An 18228-nucleotide genomic window follows, 5' to 3' on the forward strand; every position below is an offset into this window, starting at 1 on the left:
GGAATTTTGAGAATGAAACTCAGTAGACATCCTGATTACTATCCATTTCATAAAGATAGGCCCCTGACTTGGCGGTGCTGCCGTGACGTCCAGTCCTAACTTATATTACATTGTCGTACCTCGTTGGAATTGTTGGAATGTTGTCTTTTCAATACTTAAGACATACAAATTTTCTTTGTACTGTGTAGTGAGAAAAAAATAGAAATTAATGAAAAAGTGCGTATTTTTTCGTACTTTTTTGGTAAATCAATGTTTATAGGACTATATCTCGGAAAGGAGATAACATAAAATAATTTCCTGTGCACCATATGTAGATGCATATGTTACCTGTAAGTTCTGAAAATTTCATTACTGAACACGTAGTAGTTTTCTTGTTATTCAGTAAAAAGTGAGGCATCATTATCTCTGAATTGCTGCGGTGTATTAACAATCTTAAAAAACTTTTAGAAAGATCTTAAAGTAGCTTTTTCAACCAAACTGTTTTGACTTGTTTTAAAAGATAAACAATCACAAATATGACATTATGATTTTCTCAGCTTTGCGCCCTTCGCTATCGCAGTTTATACGGAGTGCTACGTTGCCACATTTTCCTGGCGCGTATACACTCTCAGACGGACGGGTATTTAAACTTGTCACGCACACTGTCCGGCACTTTTTAGATATATTTTTAAAATTTTATGTCTCCACAGATTTTAAACCAATTTCTTAGAAATTAACAGGATATACAGAATATATGCCAAATGTTCAAAATTAGAAAAGCGAACTCTTATTTTGTTTGGATTTGCATGTGATGGTCTTCGAAAATTTGTTGCTTTTTATCAGTTTTTCACTTACTGCACGCAGTACAAAATACACTTGCACAGAAACAAATACAAGCATAAACTTTATTATATGATACAACCTTAGTTGATATGTAATACTGCGTTTACACTTCACAGAAGATCTGTTCCACCACTTGACAGACATACTAATAGCTCTTGCGTAGTTGATTTGTAAAAATCGCGTAAAGCTGGCTTCCGTGCAAGGCTTATGTGAATAATTAGTGTAAAAAGTTCCTGGTTTTTAAATAAAGTAACACGCTTTCATTTAGAAAACACAGATTTTTGTTTTAGTATTTTTTCTTTTTCTCAATCTGCTGTTTTGCGCATTGATTCATAACTTTTACTGCTATTCCTGGGAGAGCTCATGTAGTTTGGATTTCACGTTAATCAGTAGGTCGACGTCTCATATAGCCTCACTGCTGAACAGGACGTTCAACTCAAAATCAATTCAACTCTTTTTTTTACTATAAAACTTTATCGGTAAAAACAGCTGAAACACTTTATATGCGGAATACTCTGTAGATAACCCAGCATTTTGATCAATCCCCGGGATACCACTAAACAGGGGTTTTGCATTTACTTGAATTTTATCGCTCCAAGCTACATCAGAATCTGTCTTTGAATAGGAACGACACGTTTTTTTCTCTCTTTCCCGGCGCAGCCGCAGATTCACTTGAAATAGAGTTACTATCTTGTTCACTCCCGAATACGCCACTGAGCACAGAATAATCAATGTCATTACTATCATTACTAACTCATAACCGTCTGAGTCGGAGTCATTCATCAGTTCTGCAATTTCATTATCGCTAAAAATTTTGCCTCTTCTTTTTGTAATACCGCCGCTCGTAAAGGAATATCCATATATATACACCCTCCATTCCAAAAGAAACCGAACGTTTCAAAAAAACAAAAAAAACAATGTACATTTTGGAACAAATCATTTTTATTAATCAATTTATTCCCCTTCTGCATCGATACAGATATTTGCACGCTCCAACAAGTTGTCAAACGACTTCTCCATGTCCTTTATTGGAATGGTCTTTAGGACGGCGGTCGTCGCCTTCTCAATGGCATCAATCGATGCGTGCCACTTTCCTTTCATCGCCAAATGCAGTTTCGGGAACAGATAGAAATCGCACGGAGCGAGATCTGGTGAATATGGCGGATGATGCAACCGAATAATGTGATTTTTGACCAAAAATTCAGTTACAAGTCGCCAACGATGTGATGGTGCATTATCGTCCAAAAGAGTCCAACTGCCGATTTCGCGATATTCGGGCCGAATACGACGAATTCTTGCCAGCAAACGCTTGATGACGCCCAAGTAAAACTCTCCAGTGACTGTCTGGCCGGGCTGAACAAATTCTTTGTGGATAATTCCTTTTGAATCGTAAAAACAAATCAGCATCACCTTAACTTTTGACTTCACCAAGCGACTTTTTTTTTGGTGTTCCTTCATCCGGCGTTCCATTCAGCACTTTGCCGCTTTGTTTCGGGCTCATATTCAAAACACCACGTCTCGTCACCAGTTACAATCGATTTCAAGAAGTTTCGATCCTGCCGAGCACTTTTAACGATGTCTTTGCAATGCGCAATTCGATCAACTTTTTGGTCTTCGGGAGTTTGTGTGGTACAAACCGCGAATTAACCTTCTTAAGGCCCAAAACTTCGGTCAAAATGCGGTATGCGCTTGTTTGAGGAATGCCTAATTCCATTTCAATAACTTTCACCGACGATTTTTTGTTATGTTTGATGAATTCACACACTTTTTCAATGTTTTCTTCCGATAATCCGGTTCTGGGACGGCCTGATCTTTCGTCATCATCCAGCGTCTCTCTACCCGATTTGAATCGCCTGAACCACTCGTAAACTTGCGTACGGGATAGACACTCATCACCATATGCATTTTGTAGCATTTGGTGCGTTTCACTAAAAGTTTTACCCAGTTTAACACAAAACTCAATTGCAGCTCGTTGTTTGAAACTCATTTTCCGACCGATGTACACAACACACTGACAGTTGAAACGCAATAACTTTGTTGCCGTGCATCCAAATGTCATGACATTTATACCAGTTGTCAATGAGGGACTACGCCATCTACCGGTAAAATATTACAACAGATGGCACTAGTGGTAGTATTTGTTTTCAAAAGTTCGGTTTGTTTTGGAATGGAGGGTGTATATATATATATTTTAATCAAAAACCACGACATATACTAAGAAAAATATAAATGCCCATTCGTCCGTCTCATTGCAATGAACCCATATGGTGTGAGTGCATGTCTAAGTTTTTGACGCCTACGAACCGAAGGGAAGTGTTGAAGGCGTAATCAGTGCAACGTGATTAGACGCAAATACAGCCCTCGTCACCTACACATTGCATAGTTTTCTTTCGTTGAAAGAAAACAAAGGACCCATTCTGTGTTATTGTATACATTCGGCAGGGGAATTGATCGCAGAACTTGGGTGAACACGTGATTGCCAAGGATACATTTCTTTTTAACCTTTAACATGTTCGTAAGCTGGAAAGCGTGTATACGGATAGATCTTGAGGTAAAAATGGAGCCATTGTTAATAAGTGTACAGGAAGATAACAGGAGCAGCGATGAGTCAACAAACCCATTACGAAAGTGAATGAAGTAAATAGATTAAGAGATGAGTTTTTGGATGTTTTACTTCAACGTTTTATTTCGATTAAATTGAGATGTGTAATGCATTATTATTATTTTTATGATGTTGTGAAAGGTTATAATAAATACTTTTTCCTATTACATTCTTATGAAGTAAGCTTCGCGCTACAAGCTTCCTGAACGCGACAACACTGCACGACAGCGTTGCCGCACTTCCACTTACTGTATGCTGTTTCTTCATATAAGCGCGGGGAATTTAAAGATTGGGCTGCAACATGGCTCACCGCTTAACGCAGAGAACATGTTGAAGTAAAAGAATTTTTTAAAAAAAATAAATACTCTACAACTAAACCCTTTTTTGTTAATAGTTCCAAATATTTGGAACACTAGACTTCCAAATTTTCGAGCAGTGTTTTGTACGTTTCTCTAACTACCATGGTAAAGGAGATCAGAGCGTCGTACATTTGTTTTAATTACACAAAAAGTATCAAGTGATGAAAATTGAAATTCTCACAACTTACAGTTAATGGATGCATCTACATATTGTACACAGGAAATTATTTCACGTGATCTCTTTTCTGAGATATAGTACTATAAACATTGATCTACCAAAAAAGTACGAAAAAATACGCACTTTTTCATTAATTTTTATTTTTTTCTCACTACATAGTACAAAGAAAATTTTTATGTCTTAAGTATTGAAAAGACAACATTTCAGGAATTCCAACGAGGTACGACAATGCAATATAAGTTTTGACTGAACGTCACGGCAGCACCACGAAGTCAGGGGCCTATCTTTATGAAATGGATAGTAGTCATTACTACATACTATACCAATAATACATGGAACGATCGGGTTTCAGTTGATCGCTCCTTATACTATCACCCTACAAATCCCACTTTATTTACTTGTGTTTCAGTAACTTTGTCAAAAGCAGTTCCACGTCAGTATGTTTATTTTTAAGGAATTCCAGAATACCTTTATATATTTACCCTGTCTGTTTGTCAGTCTGTCTGGGAGACAAGAAATCTCAAGAAATACTTGATGGAAAATCGCCAATGTTGGCCAGGACAAGGTTGGCAAAAACAATGTTTTTTATTGAAAAAAACAAAAAAACAGTTTTTTTTTGTTTAAACCCTGTTTTTTTGGTTTAAACCAGGTTTTTCTGGTTTAAATAATTTACTCTATGTATTTATATTAGATATGGACAGAAATTAGTTTGTTTCGTCTTGGTGATATTATGCAACAACAGGGTTATGCTGGAAGGGTCACATAAGCTGAAAGCGGAATGCAAACCGCTTCTCGACTTACATCCAAAAGAAATTGTCCATTTGGACACGAAACCGGGACTAATTGGTCACAAATGCGATTGCCGACTCACTCACGAAGGACTCCTGATAAAAATACGTTGTACTGATCTTTACATAGGCGTATTTGTTATTATAATTGTCAAGAGTCATTTCAAAAGGACAAAAAAAAATAATAAATAAAATAAAATAAATAAATAAAAAATAAAATAAAATAAAAAAAATAAATAAAACAAATAAAGAGTTACACAAGTAGAATTATGCATAAATCGGAAAACTCCCGCCTTAGCCATTGGAAAAATCCTGTTATTACTTTAAATGTATTTGTATGTAAAATTCTAAGGTCAACATATCATAATCACTACGCTAAAACTGAGGTATTAAATTACAAATTTGGTATGTATATATCATTCAATAAAATTAAAACAAAGTCAAATCCAAGTTGATGTTGGAAGTTATGTAGGCAGTTGATATATTTTGCCCATTTCTATCAACAAGAGGCAAGTTTGGCTTCTTTATAAAACAACAGGCATTCATTCAAGTTGAAATATATAATTTGTTTTCATTTTGTATGTTTAGGCTTAACATTCTAATGAAATACCAAGGTTATCACGGAGAAGACTTTCGCTTAAAGGGACACCTTGAATCACTACCTGGTTTACACTTGAAAAATGGGTTGTGCTTCGACCGAGAATCGAACACGGGACCCCTTGATTAAAAGGTGAAAAGTAGATAAACCAAATGCGGATGGTTTGATATGTGGAAACGTCACCATTAAGTTCACACGATTTAAAGCACTTTTCGTTTTTTTTTTTTTGGTTTAAACCAGTTGTTTTTTTAAACCAGCTGGTTTAAACTAGGGATGGGCGAAACCGGTTTTTATAAAAACCGAAAACCGGTTTCTATAAAAACCGAAACCAGAAAAACCGACATTTCGGTTTTCTCCAAAACCGGTTCGGTTTTTCACCGAAACTGGTTTCGGTGAAAACTTTTCGAAAACACACACAACTATTTCTGTGGAAATGGATTCGGTTTTCGGAGAACAAGGAAACACCATTCTGGTCAGAAATAGAACAAATTTTGGGAAAAAACCGGAATCGGTTTTGAAGAAAACCAAAACCGGACCAGCTAAAAAACCGAACCGGTTTTGGAGAAAATCGATAACCGGTTTCGGTGTAAAACCGAACCGGTTTTGAAGGAAACCGATAACAGAAAACCGAAACCGGTTTTTTGAAAATTTTCAACGAAAAACCGGTTTTTGTGCTCACCACTAGTTTAAACCAACCAACACTGGGCCAGGAAATAGAATGTCGAAAGTTAAGAATTGAGTTCGTTTGTGTAGGTGATAATCAAATCGTTAAGTGGTAGAAATCAATAATTTCGGTTTTAACGTTGATCACTATAGAGCAACATTAGTAATATATAGCAAAAAGCGGTTTCCTGAAATCCGTTAAGCGTCCCCGAGACTTCTTTCTTTAACACTCTACTAAGACCTGAAGTGATAGAAATTCACTAGAAATTCTCGTTTCAATATTGCTCTACATAAAAAAAAAAAAAAAAAAAAACGATGAGAGATAGCTAGAAGCGTTCTTTGTTTCAGTATAGCGTTCTAAGAATAGATACCATATTCTCTCTTTATCCTCTATTCAAACCGGCAGTGGTAGAAATCAACTACTTCCGGTTTTAACGTTGATCGCTATAGAGTAAACTGCAATAGAGAACGAATTTTGCTTGTATTTCACAAATAAGTGATTTAGTAATAACTGAAGAAGCATGATTTAGTTTAAGGTTGGTTTAAAGGGACAAGTTTTGCCGATAGATGGTACTACAGTTTTCGTATCTCTCCCATGTATTTTTTTACCATTCACAAAATGTCACGATTTCTCTTACAAATTTCAATCTACAGACTTCAAACTTTTAGAAAAGGAACTTTATAATCTATGGAAGGCAATAATCCGTGCCGATTTTTTATTTAGATTTTCTTCATTGTTGAAACAGTTCCATTGTTAAAGGTTTTGATATCCATTTCAACAATGAAGAAAATTCAAAATAAAAAATCGGCAGGTTATGAAGTTCCTTCTCTAAAAATTTGTAAGAGAAATTGTAAATTTTCGTGAAAGGTAAAAAATACATGGGAGAGATACGAAGACTGTAGTGCCATCTATCGGCAAAACTTTACACTAACCTTAAGAACTTGGAGCGAGATGTCTATTCTTATTACAAATTTGGGGCAAACAAGGAACGTAGTGATGAACGAAAAGCTGTGTTAAACATCCTGAAATCCTTATTTCTTAAATTCCTTAAATTCCTTATTTCTTTTGTTTGTAGTAATGCTTATACACAGTGTTCTGAAGCGAATATCGTGCTTATATTTATATTATATACATGTGTGTATATATTAAATATTGTTGTTTATTTTTCAGAAATCATTGATGATTTAGCTGACCACATGGATAGAACTGACGCTCGATTGCTTTCGGAAACAAAGCATGTTCGTGTGATAGATCGGAAAGATCGAACGTGGAGTAAGTAACATTTTAATTCATAGTATGTATTACGAATTTTTCAAACAACTATTCGTTGTTGTACATTAACTAGCAAAAATCGATAACCTTTATCGAAACATCAGTAGACCTACCTTTGTACAACGACGAATATCCTTTTTAATCCTGAATAATTTCAATCAACCGCATCTTTTCGTTGGCATTACTTGATGTTTAATGAAAGTTACTGTCCTGTAAAATAAAAGTGGAACGCATGAGTTTTGTGAACAAAAAGTACCACTTGTCTCCATAACTATCTCCCCTACACAAATCACCTTAGTTTGTTGTATGTCCACCCTTAGATCAAGAAACATGGTTGTCTCTTGTATAGCGTTATAAAGGCCTGGAAAAAAAACTGGAAATTTTGGGTAAGAAACCAGTATTTAGTTTAAAAAAAAAGTTTGGTAAAAATATAAATTTTGTAATATTTAAATGTATACTTTTAATATTATATGCGAATATTATGCATTTAAAATGGAAACTATTTCATATTTACTAAATTACAGTTAAGATCATTGAGTACTTACGTTTCTTGGGGGGCGCGGTGGCTCAATGGTAGAGCGTTCACCTCCGGTGCTTGGGGTCCCTGGTTCGATCCCCGTGTGGACTTTGTGGTGGACAAACACCGTGCTCGTGGGTTTTCTCGGGGTTCTCCCGTTTCCTCCCACTTTCTTCATTCCACCATTTCACTCATCTCTCATCATCACCGTCTCCTTTAGCCTAACCGGCATAACCGTGGGACGTTAAACTTAAAGATTTCATTTACTTACGTTTCTTGTATTAGAATAGGGAAATTTATATATATAACTACAAAAGTTTACAACACAATGCGACAATAACAAAATGAAAAACGTTTGTTTCAGATAGTGATGTTGAAGTTTCTTCAGCAATATGCGTTACATTTTTGTCAAAATACTTCGTTATTAATGCAAATAATTTGTCTAACTAGAGAACAGTTACTTATTTTCATACAGAATTTTGTATATAAAGTTTATATAATAGTCTATATTAAAATATTTAATAATAGTAATTATATGTTTTAGTGCATGAGTATTAGTGAATCTTGCCTACTGCTCTTTCTTTTAAGAATTAATTTGGTTAAAATAACCAAAGCTTTACCAGATCAAAGAGCATATTAAGAACTCAGTTTCATTCAAGAGACCTATGTTTTAACAGAAAAGCTTAATGATGGTAGACTTGTATGTAACTGTAAAAGTTCTATAATTAGTGCACATCCACGTATAAACGACTAGGAAGCACATAAAGGAAATGAGTGCAGACCATTAATTTTCAAGCATAATTGCAGCAGTTTTATTTTCGAGTGCTTTTTTTTTTTTTTCTTCGCAGTACTGAAATTTCTCAACTTACATTTTTCACGCGTTCGAAGAAAAGAATGTTCCGTTCCTAGTAAAATTAACCTAATACTAAGATTTTTGTTCTTTTCCTAGTTTTCCGGATTTTTTTTTTCAACAGGTTTAAAATTTAACGGAAATTTTACAACACAACTTCTCTAACGTAATTTTGAGTGTCCACAAATTAAATCTTTAGTGGGCTTAATTTCCTGAATTGAAATCACCGTGATATTTGCTCTGGGATTTCTTTATTTTTTCACGTTTTATAAAGGAGAAGTTCCAGTGAAGTTTTCACTGTGGTTTCAATTTAGAAAACTAAGTTCACTTAACTTAAATTACGTATTTTCCAACAGATCACTTACTGCAGATTGAGTGTCCATACTCTACGGTCTTCCACTAACTGTTTCATCTTGATGTAGAATTCCGTTTTAACTTAACACTTTAACTTAAGTGTTAACACTTTCCGATCATAGTGCCCCCGCGTAGCGTAGTCGCTAACGTTCTCGCCTTTGGTGTGAGCGGTCCCGGGTTCGATTTCCGGTGGGGACACTAAGTCGAAAAGGTGTAAAACGCTTTCTCAGGCCAGCCACCCTGAATGAGGTTTTCCTGGGTTTTCCTCCTTCACACCAGGCGAATGCCGGGGTGGTACCTAACATATAGGTCCCAGGCCGCTTCCTTTCTCACCCAATTCTTTCTTCCTTCCCTTTCCCCGGATAATGTGCTCGCCGAGGGATGTCATCCCTCAAAACGTGATGGGCTAAATGACCTTAGATGCCAAAAGCTCAGTAATCTAAATCCTAAATCCTACCTTACGATCATATGTCAAAAATTGTCCGATTATTGTCCTTTTTCTTTCCACGTTGGAACACCGATATTTTTCTTTCGTCGTGTTTATTCACCGCTCTTCAGTAAAAGCTTGTCCGACACGTTTCCCCACACAATAGGAACTACTCTTAACAGATATTACAAGTCTCTCTATTTCTGTTTCTCAACAGACAATATGTTACCGATGTAAATATAGGTGGCTGTGATCGTAGGAAAATGGCAGAGAGAGGTCGCTTTAGTGACGGTAATATCGCATCCTGAATATTGCTAAGTTATAAATAAGTATAAACATAAGTACTTTAGTTATTTTATGTAATAAAATGTTAGAAAGACAAAAGCCATGGTGATCGGAACGAAGCGGTCGGTGACAAATATAGAAGTAGGAGGGGAAAAAATAGAACAAGTGAATAGTTTTCGATACTTGGGTAGTACTATTAGTGATGATACGAAGTGCGAACGTGAAATCAAAGCAAGGATAGGAATGGCGAAAGAAATCTTTAGGAGGTAAAAAAAAAAGTTTTTTTTGTAGGACCTTGCCTAAAAAGTTGAGAAAAAGAGTCATAAAATCCTTCGTGTGGAGTATTGTACTGTATGAGTCAGAAACATGGGCATTACGCAAAGATAATAAGAAACGACTAAAAGCATTTGAAATGTAGGTATAGAGAAGAATGGAGAGAACTAGTTGGGTCGAACGGAAAACGAATGAGAGGATCTTATAAATGTTGGGGGTTGAAAGAACAATTTTAGATGTTAAGAAGAAGAAGAGAAACTGGTTGTGGCATTGGATAACAAGGAACTGTGTTATAAGGTACGTGCTAGAGTATGGTGACAGGAAAGAGAGGGAGAGGGCGAAGGAGGCTACAATTAATGGACGATATCAACACGGAAAAATCGTATGTAAAGACGAAGAGGTTTGCGGAAGGCCGTGGAAAATGGGAAGTTCTCAGTTGCGTCAAGTGACCTGCCAATAATGGCAGAATACCGATAATAATAATAATAATATAAAAATCATCAAGTAGTTCATATTTATGTTTCTCTTGGGGGGCGCGGTGGCTCAGTGGTAGAATGTTCACCTCTGGTGCTTGGGGTCCCGGGTTCGATCCCAGCCCCCGCCAAGTGAACTTTGTGGTGGACAAACACCGTGCTCGTGGGTTTTCTCGGGGTTCTCCCGTTTCCTCCCACTTTCTTCATTCCACCATTTCACTCATCTCTTATCATCACCGTCTCCTTTAGCCTAGCCGGCATAACCGGGGGACGTAAAACTTAAAGATTTCATTTTTTATGTTTCTCTTTTAAAACTGACGGAATTATAAGTAATCCACAAATGTCTTTCCGCCTGAAATGATTAACAACTGGGAAGTAAGCGAGTGTTTAAAAAAATTGGATTGGAAAACAACGAAGAGGAAAAGAAGTTGTTTATGTTTTACAATAAGTTGTAAATTCTGCTTCTGAAATATAGGGGGAGGGGGCACCCTTTCCAAAGACCTTTCCACTTCAACAATGGCAGGACCACTCAGAAAAGGATATACACTTCTAAGGAGGCTACTTTGAAAGGAATCATGTATCCAGGCCAGGGGATTAGTATTGTTTGCGGCCAAAGGTCGGGTGTTTTGAAAAACTGTATATATATTGGAAGCAAAAACGGACAAACAGATTCATTTATTTATTTATGTATCTGTTGCATATAACAGCTATTGCTCCTTTTACAATAGACATTACAATACATTAGGATGAAATTAACAGTATGTAATATACAAAACAAATGGAATCTTTCAGTTTTACGTCCCACAGTTATGCCGATTAGGCTAAAGGAGACGGTGATGAGAAATGAATGAAATGGTGGAATGAAGAGTGGGAGGAAACGGAAGAACCCCGAGAAAACCTACGAGCACGGTGTTTGTCCACCACAAAGTCCACACGGCGCGAGCTGGGATCGAACTAGGGACCCCCAAGCACCGGAGGTGAACGCTTTATCACTGAGCCACCGCGCTCCTCCATAATGCATACAAAATGACACGTAATAATGATAATAATGCAAACTAAAATGCAAAGTAAGGAACTCTGGTAAATGAAATTGTAAAAGAAAGAAAAAAGAATAAAAATGAAAAATACAATAAAAACGAGAAACAACAATATACGACATATATGCTTAGTTGGTACATACATCAGTAGACAAGAAAACAAAATATAAAATTGTGAGAAGTTCGTTCTCATACTGAATCTTTAAATACATTTTTTATTTGAGATATAAATTTACTACATGACATAGAAAAATCAACACTTGTATTATCTCTATTTAAGAAATTGTATTGCCTTGTAACTCTCACAAATGGTGAGTTTTGATATAATATCGTATTAGATTTTTTTTTACAATAGAATGTTTGTTTTGGTGGTAATTTTTAATTTCTTTTTATATTAAAGTGTAATTTCTGTCCATTTTCAAATATTTCATTAACTAATTTATATAGAAATATGGTGTAACGTACTTCGGTTTGAAGTCAACTAAATTCTTTTATTGGTAAGTCCGCGTTTGACCTCGGAGCGAGATTGGAGGACTATATGCTCGGTTGAATACGTTAAGCAGCTGTATGTGTTTGTAGAACACATGTTATATGCAAATAATGTCGTTAAGCGGACGTTTCAAGAATAATGTTAACATTTATTTTTAACAAGATGAAATATTTAACAAGAAATGTATAAAGCCTCAAAACAACAACTAAGAAAACTACGAAGCATCTAACCTCAGAAACGTCCTTTACGAAAGTAGCATTCATATCCATACATTTTATATATTATAGGAGCAATCAAATCATTTAATTTTATAAATTTGAGGTTCATATTTAGAAAGATTACTAATATCCAAAAGGTTTCATAATGCCAATCATCCAAATCTGATGCTAATAAGCCGATATGGCCATCACCTACAAGTTGTCCCCAATAAAACCAACTCAAGTTTACTACAAGCAAAAAGATATATATATATATATATATATATATATAAAGTAAATCTGATTGAGAACACCCGTAATCAATGCTCATATTGGCATAACTTACAGTTTCCTCTTCATCACTTACTATAACGCCTGCAAAAATGCCACACCATGACTGAATGATCAGACTTAACAAACTTATTTAGACATACTCTCAGTTTGAACCATTCGCTGCTGATAAGACGGCAAATACACCGTTTATAAGGATGAATTAAACCACGTTATTTCATATAATTCATTGCGCACCCAGTAGATGGCACCATGTTTAACGAGTTCATGAATACAGTCTTAACAAGGGAGCCACTATGCGTGAAAATTGATAAGTACGAAGTCTCACAACATTACGTAGTAAGGGAGCCACTATGCGGGATAATTGATAAGTACGAAGTCTCACAACATTACGTAGTAAGGGAGCCACTATGCGGGATAATTGATAAGTACGAAGTCTCACAACATTACGTAGTAGAAGACGATCACGAATTTTTTTTTTTTTTTTTTTTTTTTTTTTTTTTTTTTTTTTTTTACAATCTTCCGTTTTAATGGTCTGCAATTTATCTTCTGTCACGTAAAGTACTGCGCTTAAGTTCTTGTAATAATGTTTTGTATGATATATTTTCTTTATTTGAGGATTTCTTGTATTATAGTATAGATATAGCAAAAACTTATTCTGTATTCGTGACGACTTGATTTTAACGTCCCGTTCAGCAGCGAGGCTATATGAGACGTGGACCTACTGATTAACGTGGAATTCGAACTACAAGAGCTCCCGCCGGGAATCGAACCCGGGCCTCCAACGCCAAAGGCGCGTACGCTAACCGCTTAGCCACGGAGGAGCTCTATTCTGTATTCTCTCAATTTTCTTAATGTAACACTTGTAATATGGATTCCACATTATCGAGACATATTCTAGCTTACTTCTAATCGTACTGTTAAGTAATGTTATTGAAATTGAGAATTCCGCAATAGAAAACCAAGAGCTTTGTATGTTTCATTAACACATTTTTCGAGATGTCGATGATGAGTAAATCTAGTGTCTAAAATTATACCGAGTAATACCACGATGGAATCCATGGCCTTCCAGAACGTTGGCAGAAGGTCGTCGATGCTGATGGGAAAGGTGACATATCGATGTTTGAAGATTGTGGGTGAAAAAGCGATAGAACTTTCTTGGTTACCTTTAAATATTTAGAATTAAGAGAAGCATATTGCCTAGAATATGTAATTGCAAAACACCTACTTACATTAAAATTAAGTTCGTTATTCAGCGACCATTCATAACGTTTATTTAAATCGTTCTGTAACTCTAAACAATCTATAGAATTATTTACTTGTAAACGGTGTAAGTTACACAGCGCGAAACTACAATAGCTACATGGAAAATAGAAGCAGTGCATGAATTTTAGTTGAAAACCTATGGGAAAATATATTTGAGTGGTTAGAAAAGAATACCGAAGAATAAGATAATTTTCTTACATTTCCTTGTCAATAACTTTGAAACAAAGGGACCAGTAGTATGATTTCAGCATTGTATAAGGTTTAGAACTAGTGTGACCATTTTGGCTCCCATCAAGCAATCGTTCAAAAAAAAAAAAAAAAAAAAAAGTGCTAGCACTTAGTAATTATTGCAGGTCAAGCGTACAAGCGTACAATGATAATATTGTTTCTTAAATCTATGACAAATTCAAATTTATCTTTCAGATCGTTTTCTGGGGATACTAAAACTAAATTGCATTAAATGGTATTCTACTAAATGATGGCTTCGGTTGTGTAAGAAGAAACAGATTTCCACTGACTTAGCAAAACTCTTAGGATACCCACGTAATATTTGATGGCGTCCACTGTGACCCTGCGGAGCGCAGCGATATGGCGTGGAACTGAGGCTACACTTCCGGAGACAGTTGACACCACATGGTCTTCACAGCGGCAACCAATTGCGGTTTATTCGTGGGTCGAGGATTCAATTCACGGAGCCTGAGTTCAACGATATCCCAGATATGTTCGATGGAGTTCATATTAAGGCCCCAAATGGCTAGTTCAGTCGTTGGACCTCCACTGCATGCTCTTCACACCATTCACGGATGACATTGGAGCGATGTTGCGGCGCATTTTCCTGTTGAAAGACCGCAGTGTCGTCATGGTGTTGAAAGGCCACAAACTATTGATGGTCTCCGAGCACCTGACGATCCGCGAATCAGTAACTTGTCTTCTAGGACAACTAAGGGGCACATTCCTTGCCAAGTAAACCCACCCCACACCATGACTGATACCCCACCGCCCTGGAACACGTCGTCTTGACATGCAGGATCCATCGCTTCATGCCGTCTGCACCAAAAAGTGCCTTCTATCGAGATAGTACAGTTGATACAGTAACTCATTGAACCATATAACGTTACGTAACTGCTGCAATGTTCATCCGCAGCGATTGGTGACATATGCACGTCGGAGTGTTCGATGGCGCGGGGTTAGCAGTAGCACCAGTGTAGGGTTATACCTCCCATGCCCGAGGGCACATGTTCCAACGGATTGTCCACTAGGAGATGTTTCTATTACGGCCAGTATTGAATTAAGCCGTGATTTGTTGGACTGTTGTTCTCCTGTTTCTGTTGACCATTCGTCGCCGGTCACGATCATTGAGGTCTGTTGGACTCGCGAGTATGGTACCTGTTATGGCCTATGACGCCTTCATTCACTCGGTATATTCTGGACACAGTTGAACGTGGGAAGTTGAATTCCTGCACCACCTCCGAAATCGAATGTCCCATACATCGGGCACCCACCAGCATGCCCCGTTCGAATGCCGTCAACTCGTGATTGTGTTGCACTTCACATGAATCACTCAAAGAGCCACTTTCCATAATGTCTCACACACAACTACAGCCGTCATAGAGCCTTGAAGTGGGCGTGGAACACACGTGGTGTCCGTCTGCGAATCAGTGACCTGCTATGCAATGAGTTTTGCATAGTGAGTGTACTATGACTATACCTACTATAGCCTTCCAGTAAAGGGTCTTTGCTGATAAGATAGTGAAATCGACCCTTCATACAATTAGGTCGTTATCGACCCGAAATATTAGTTTTAACTGGAAACCAACTCAAAATTGTTTCAATCCTCTAACCCCACCCCTTACTAAATTACTAACTTTTCATATATGCCCAAAATTTAATATTTTAATCTGGTGGGTTGGTCCAAATAATTTGAAAGTTTCACAGATTGTAGACACTATGTAGGTGTAAATGTGAACATTAAAAAAAAAATCGATGTGTATTTTTTTGCGTGGAAATTTCAAAAAAAAACGTAAAAAAAATTTGGGAGAGGACACATCGCGATTTTGTTTGTTCGTTTGTTTAAAATGAAATATCCTTGGATACAACCTATATTTTTTTCAGGGTTTGAAAGTGATGATAACATTGTCAAAAAAAACTGAAAACGTTTTTTCACATTTTATTTTAAAGTTTTTTAAAGTACTATTTTTAAATTATTAAGTTGGATACCAAGTTTTGACATTGAGAGTCCCAAAATGGTGAAAAAAATGTTAAAAAAAACTTTTTTTTTTCAGTTTTGTTTGACTATGTTGCCACCACTTTCAGACCCTGAAATAATGTATGTTGTACCTAAGGATATTACATTTTGAACAAAAAATCAGCTACGTGTCTCCCCCGTCCAAATTCTTTTTTACGATTTCTTTTTAAATTTTCAGCACACACACACACACAAAAAAAAAAAAAAAAAACGAAAATACGCATCGTTTTTTAAATGTTCATATTTACACCTACATGGTGTTTACAATCTGTGAAACTTTCAAATTATTTGAATCACCCAACCAGAATTTCAATAAATTTTGAGTATGTATGATACGATAACAACCAAATTTGTTTCAAGAGCCGATTTCACTATTTTACTAGGAAAGGCCGTTTGGGATCATTTTGTTCTCCCTCTTAAACAGTTTGTCAATGGACACGTACAGACCCGAAAATTTAGTGCATTACAGTTATAAGCAAAACTTGAAAAGTAAATGTAGAAATAATGAAAGCAGACGGATAAATGTTCTCGCTAATGCAAATACATTTTAAGGGCTCCTACGCAACTATATGATAAGGGTACGTGCCGTTTGCCCGGGAGACCCGGGTTCGATTCCTGGTAGGGGCTCATGTTCGGATCCCACGGTAAGCTATAGGTCCACGTCTCATATAGCATCGTTGCTGAAAAGGACACTGAACTCAAATCAAAGCAAAAAACGAATCTAAAACGTTTTGTCTTAAAATTGGTTAATTCGCCCCGAAGTTACTAAAATTACCTCACAGAGTTGTGTGTGTGTTTTTGCTGGCATCTACTGAGAATAATTGAAGACCGTTTATGCAAAACTTGATTTTGTAAATAAAATAAAAAAAAAAAGCCCCCCACAAAACATGTTTTTTTCAGGGTCATGTTTCAAAGATACAGTCCGCAGCAAAAACCCTGCAACATGAGCATGTAAGTTTATTGTGAAACGACGAAGTCTTTTACTCCAAAATAAGTGTGCAGGAGCGGACGACGAGGCTTCTTCTGGCGTGATTCGTGCCACTTACACGTTATGTTGATTCCCTGTGCTGTTTGGCGTAGATTCACAATAAACTTACATGCTCACGTTGCAGGTTTTTTTGTTGCGGACTGTACATACTTGTTTCTAGCTCGTTTAGTTCTTTATTGAGGAAAAGTTTTATAGAATTAATGTAATATAAGTTAATTACAAAATCAAACAGTGTGTGTAAAGAAATTAATTTAAAGAAAACAAATATTCCCCTCTGTAAGCAAGCTTTGCAAAAAAACAGTTCTCAGTTTCTTTGTTTGTTTCCCAGCATATATTTTCTTAGAAGCATGAATAGTATAGAAATTTGATACTGATTTCATGTTCTCTTTTTATTTCAGTATATTGGGTTATAATTATTTTACTGCTAGTTGCAATTGTAATTATTGCACTCGTCTGAGCTTTCAATTCCATGGCTGTGATGGTATCAAAAAGAAGTGGAAGAATTCCAAGTTGGGCTTAAACTTACAAGAGCTCCGGAAAAGACTGTTTTACTAGTGAATTCAGTATCACAAGATGTGTTTTGATACTTTTAAAGCAATACTGAAACTGTGTAAAAAGAAGTATCCTTGTGTATAATAATTTTTCAACGATGAGTGATGTACAGCGTAATTTTAATTATCCTGTTAACTACGGGTAATCATGTAAATATATGCATAAAAAATGTAATATATATATTTTAATATATATCAATTGTAATCACCTAAATTTGTCTTTTGTTGCGCATTGTAAGGTAGTTATTCTATTCGGTTAAACATCTTTATACAGGGTGTTACAAAAAAATTTCACAATATTTTCGGAACATATTTCTCACATCGAAATAAGAAAAAAAGTTTATATGGACCTGTACTCAAAGGTAATAATTTCGGAGTTATAGGGTGCCGTAAACGTGAAACAAATGAACTTTTAAAATCCCTTTATGGAACCTATGGTAGTCAGGTCAAGACATACTGAGGAACTGGTATATAAACTATCCAAATATCCATGTTTAAGAATGCTTCAGTACTTGCTCACTAATTTTTAGAGATGTAGGTAGAGAGTGATCAAGTACTCCCAAACAGCGTCTCTAAAAATGATTGTGCAAATACCGAAGGTTCTGAAAGATGGATATTTTGATAGTTCACGTATTAGTTTCTCAATGATGTCTTGTCCCAACTACGATCGATCCTGGAGTAGTAGAACTACGAAACTATGC

General features: G+C 36.2%; 1 protein-coding gene across 1 annotated transcript in view; it reads left to right on the plus strand.

The window, feature by feature from the left end:
• The window catches only part of Syx8 (syntaxin 8), a 51506-nt gene extending 33773 nt beyond the window's left edge, over positions 1 to 17733 (plus strand). Inside the window, exons 6-7 of the mRNA XM_081750536.1 lie at positions 7182 to 7283; positions 17375 to 17733. Of these exons, the coding sequence (XP_081606662.1) occupies positions 7182 to 7283; positions 17375 to 17433 (161 nt within the window). The 3' untranslated portion in view covers positions 17434 to 17733. The remainder of the gene's footprint in view (positions 1 to 7181; positions 7284 to 17374) is intronic.
• The last annotated feature ends 495 nt before the right edge of the window (positions 17734 to 18228 follow it).

Source organism: Thermobia domestica, chromosome 3 (assembly GCF_964235325.1).
Source record: "Thermobia domestica chromosome 3, izTheDome1.hap1.1, whole genome shotgun sequence".
NCBI lineage: Eukaryota > Metazoa > Arthropoda > Insecta > Zygentoma > Lepismatidae > Thermobia > Thermobia domestica.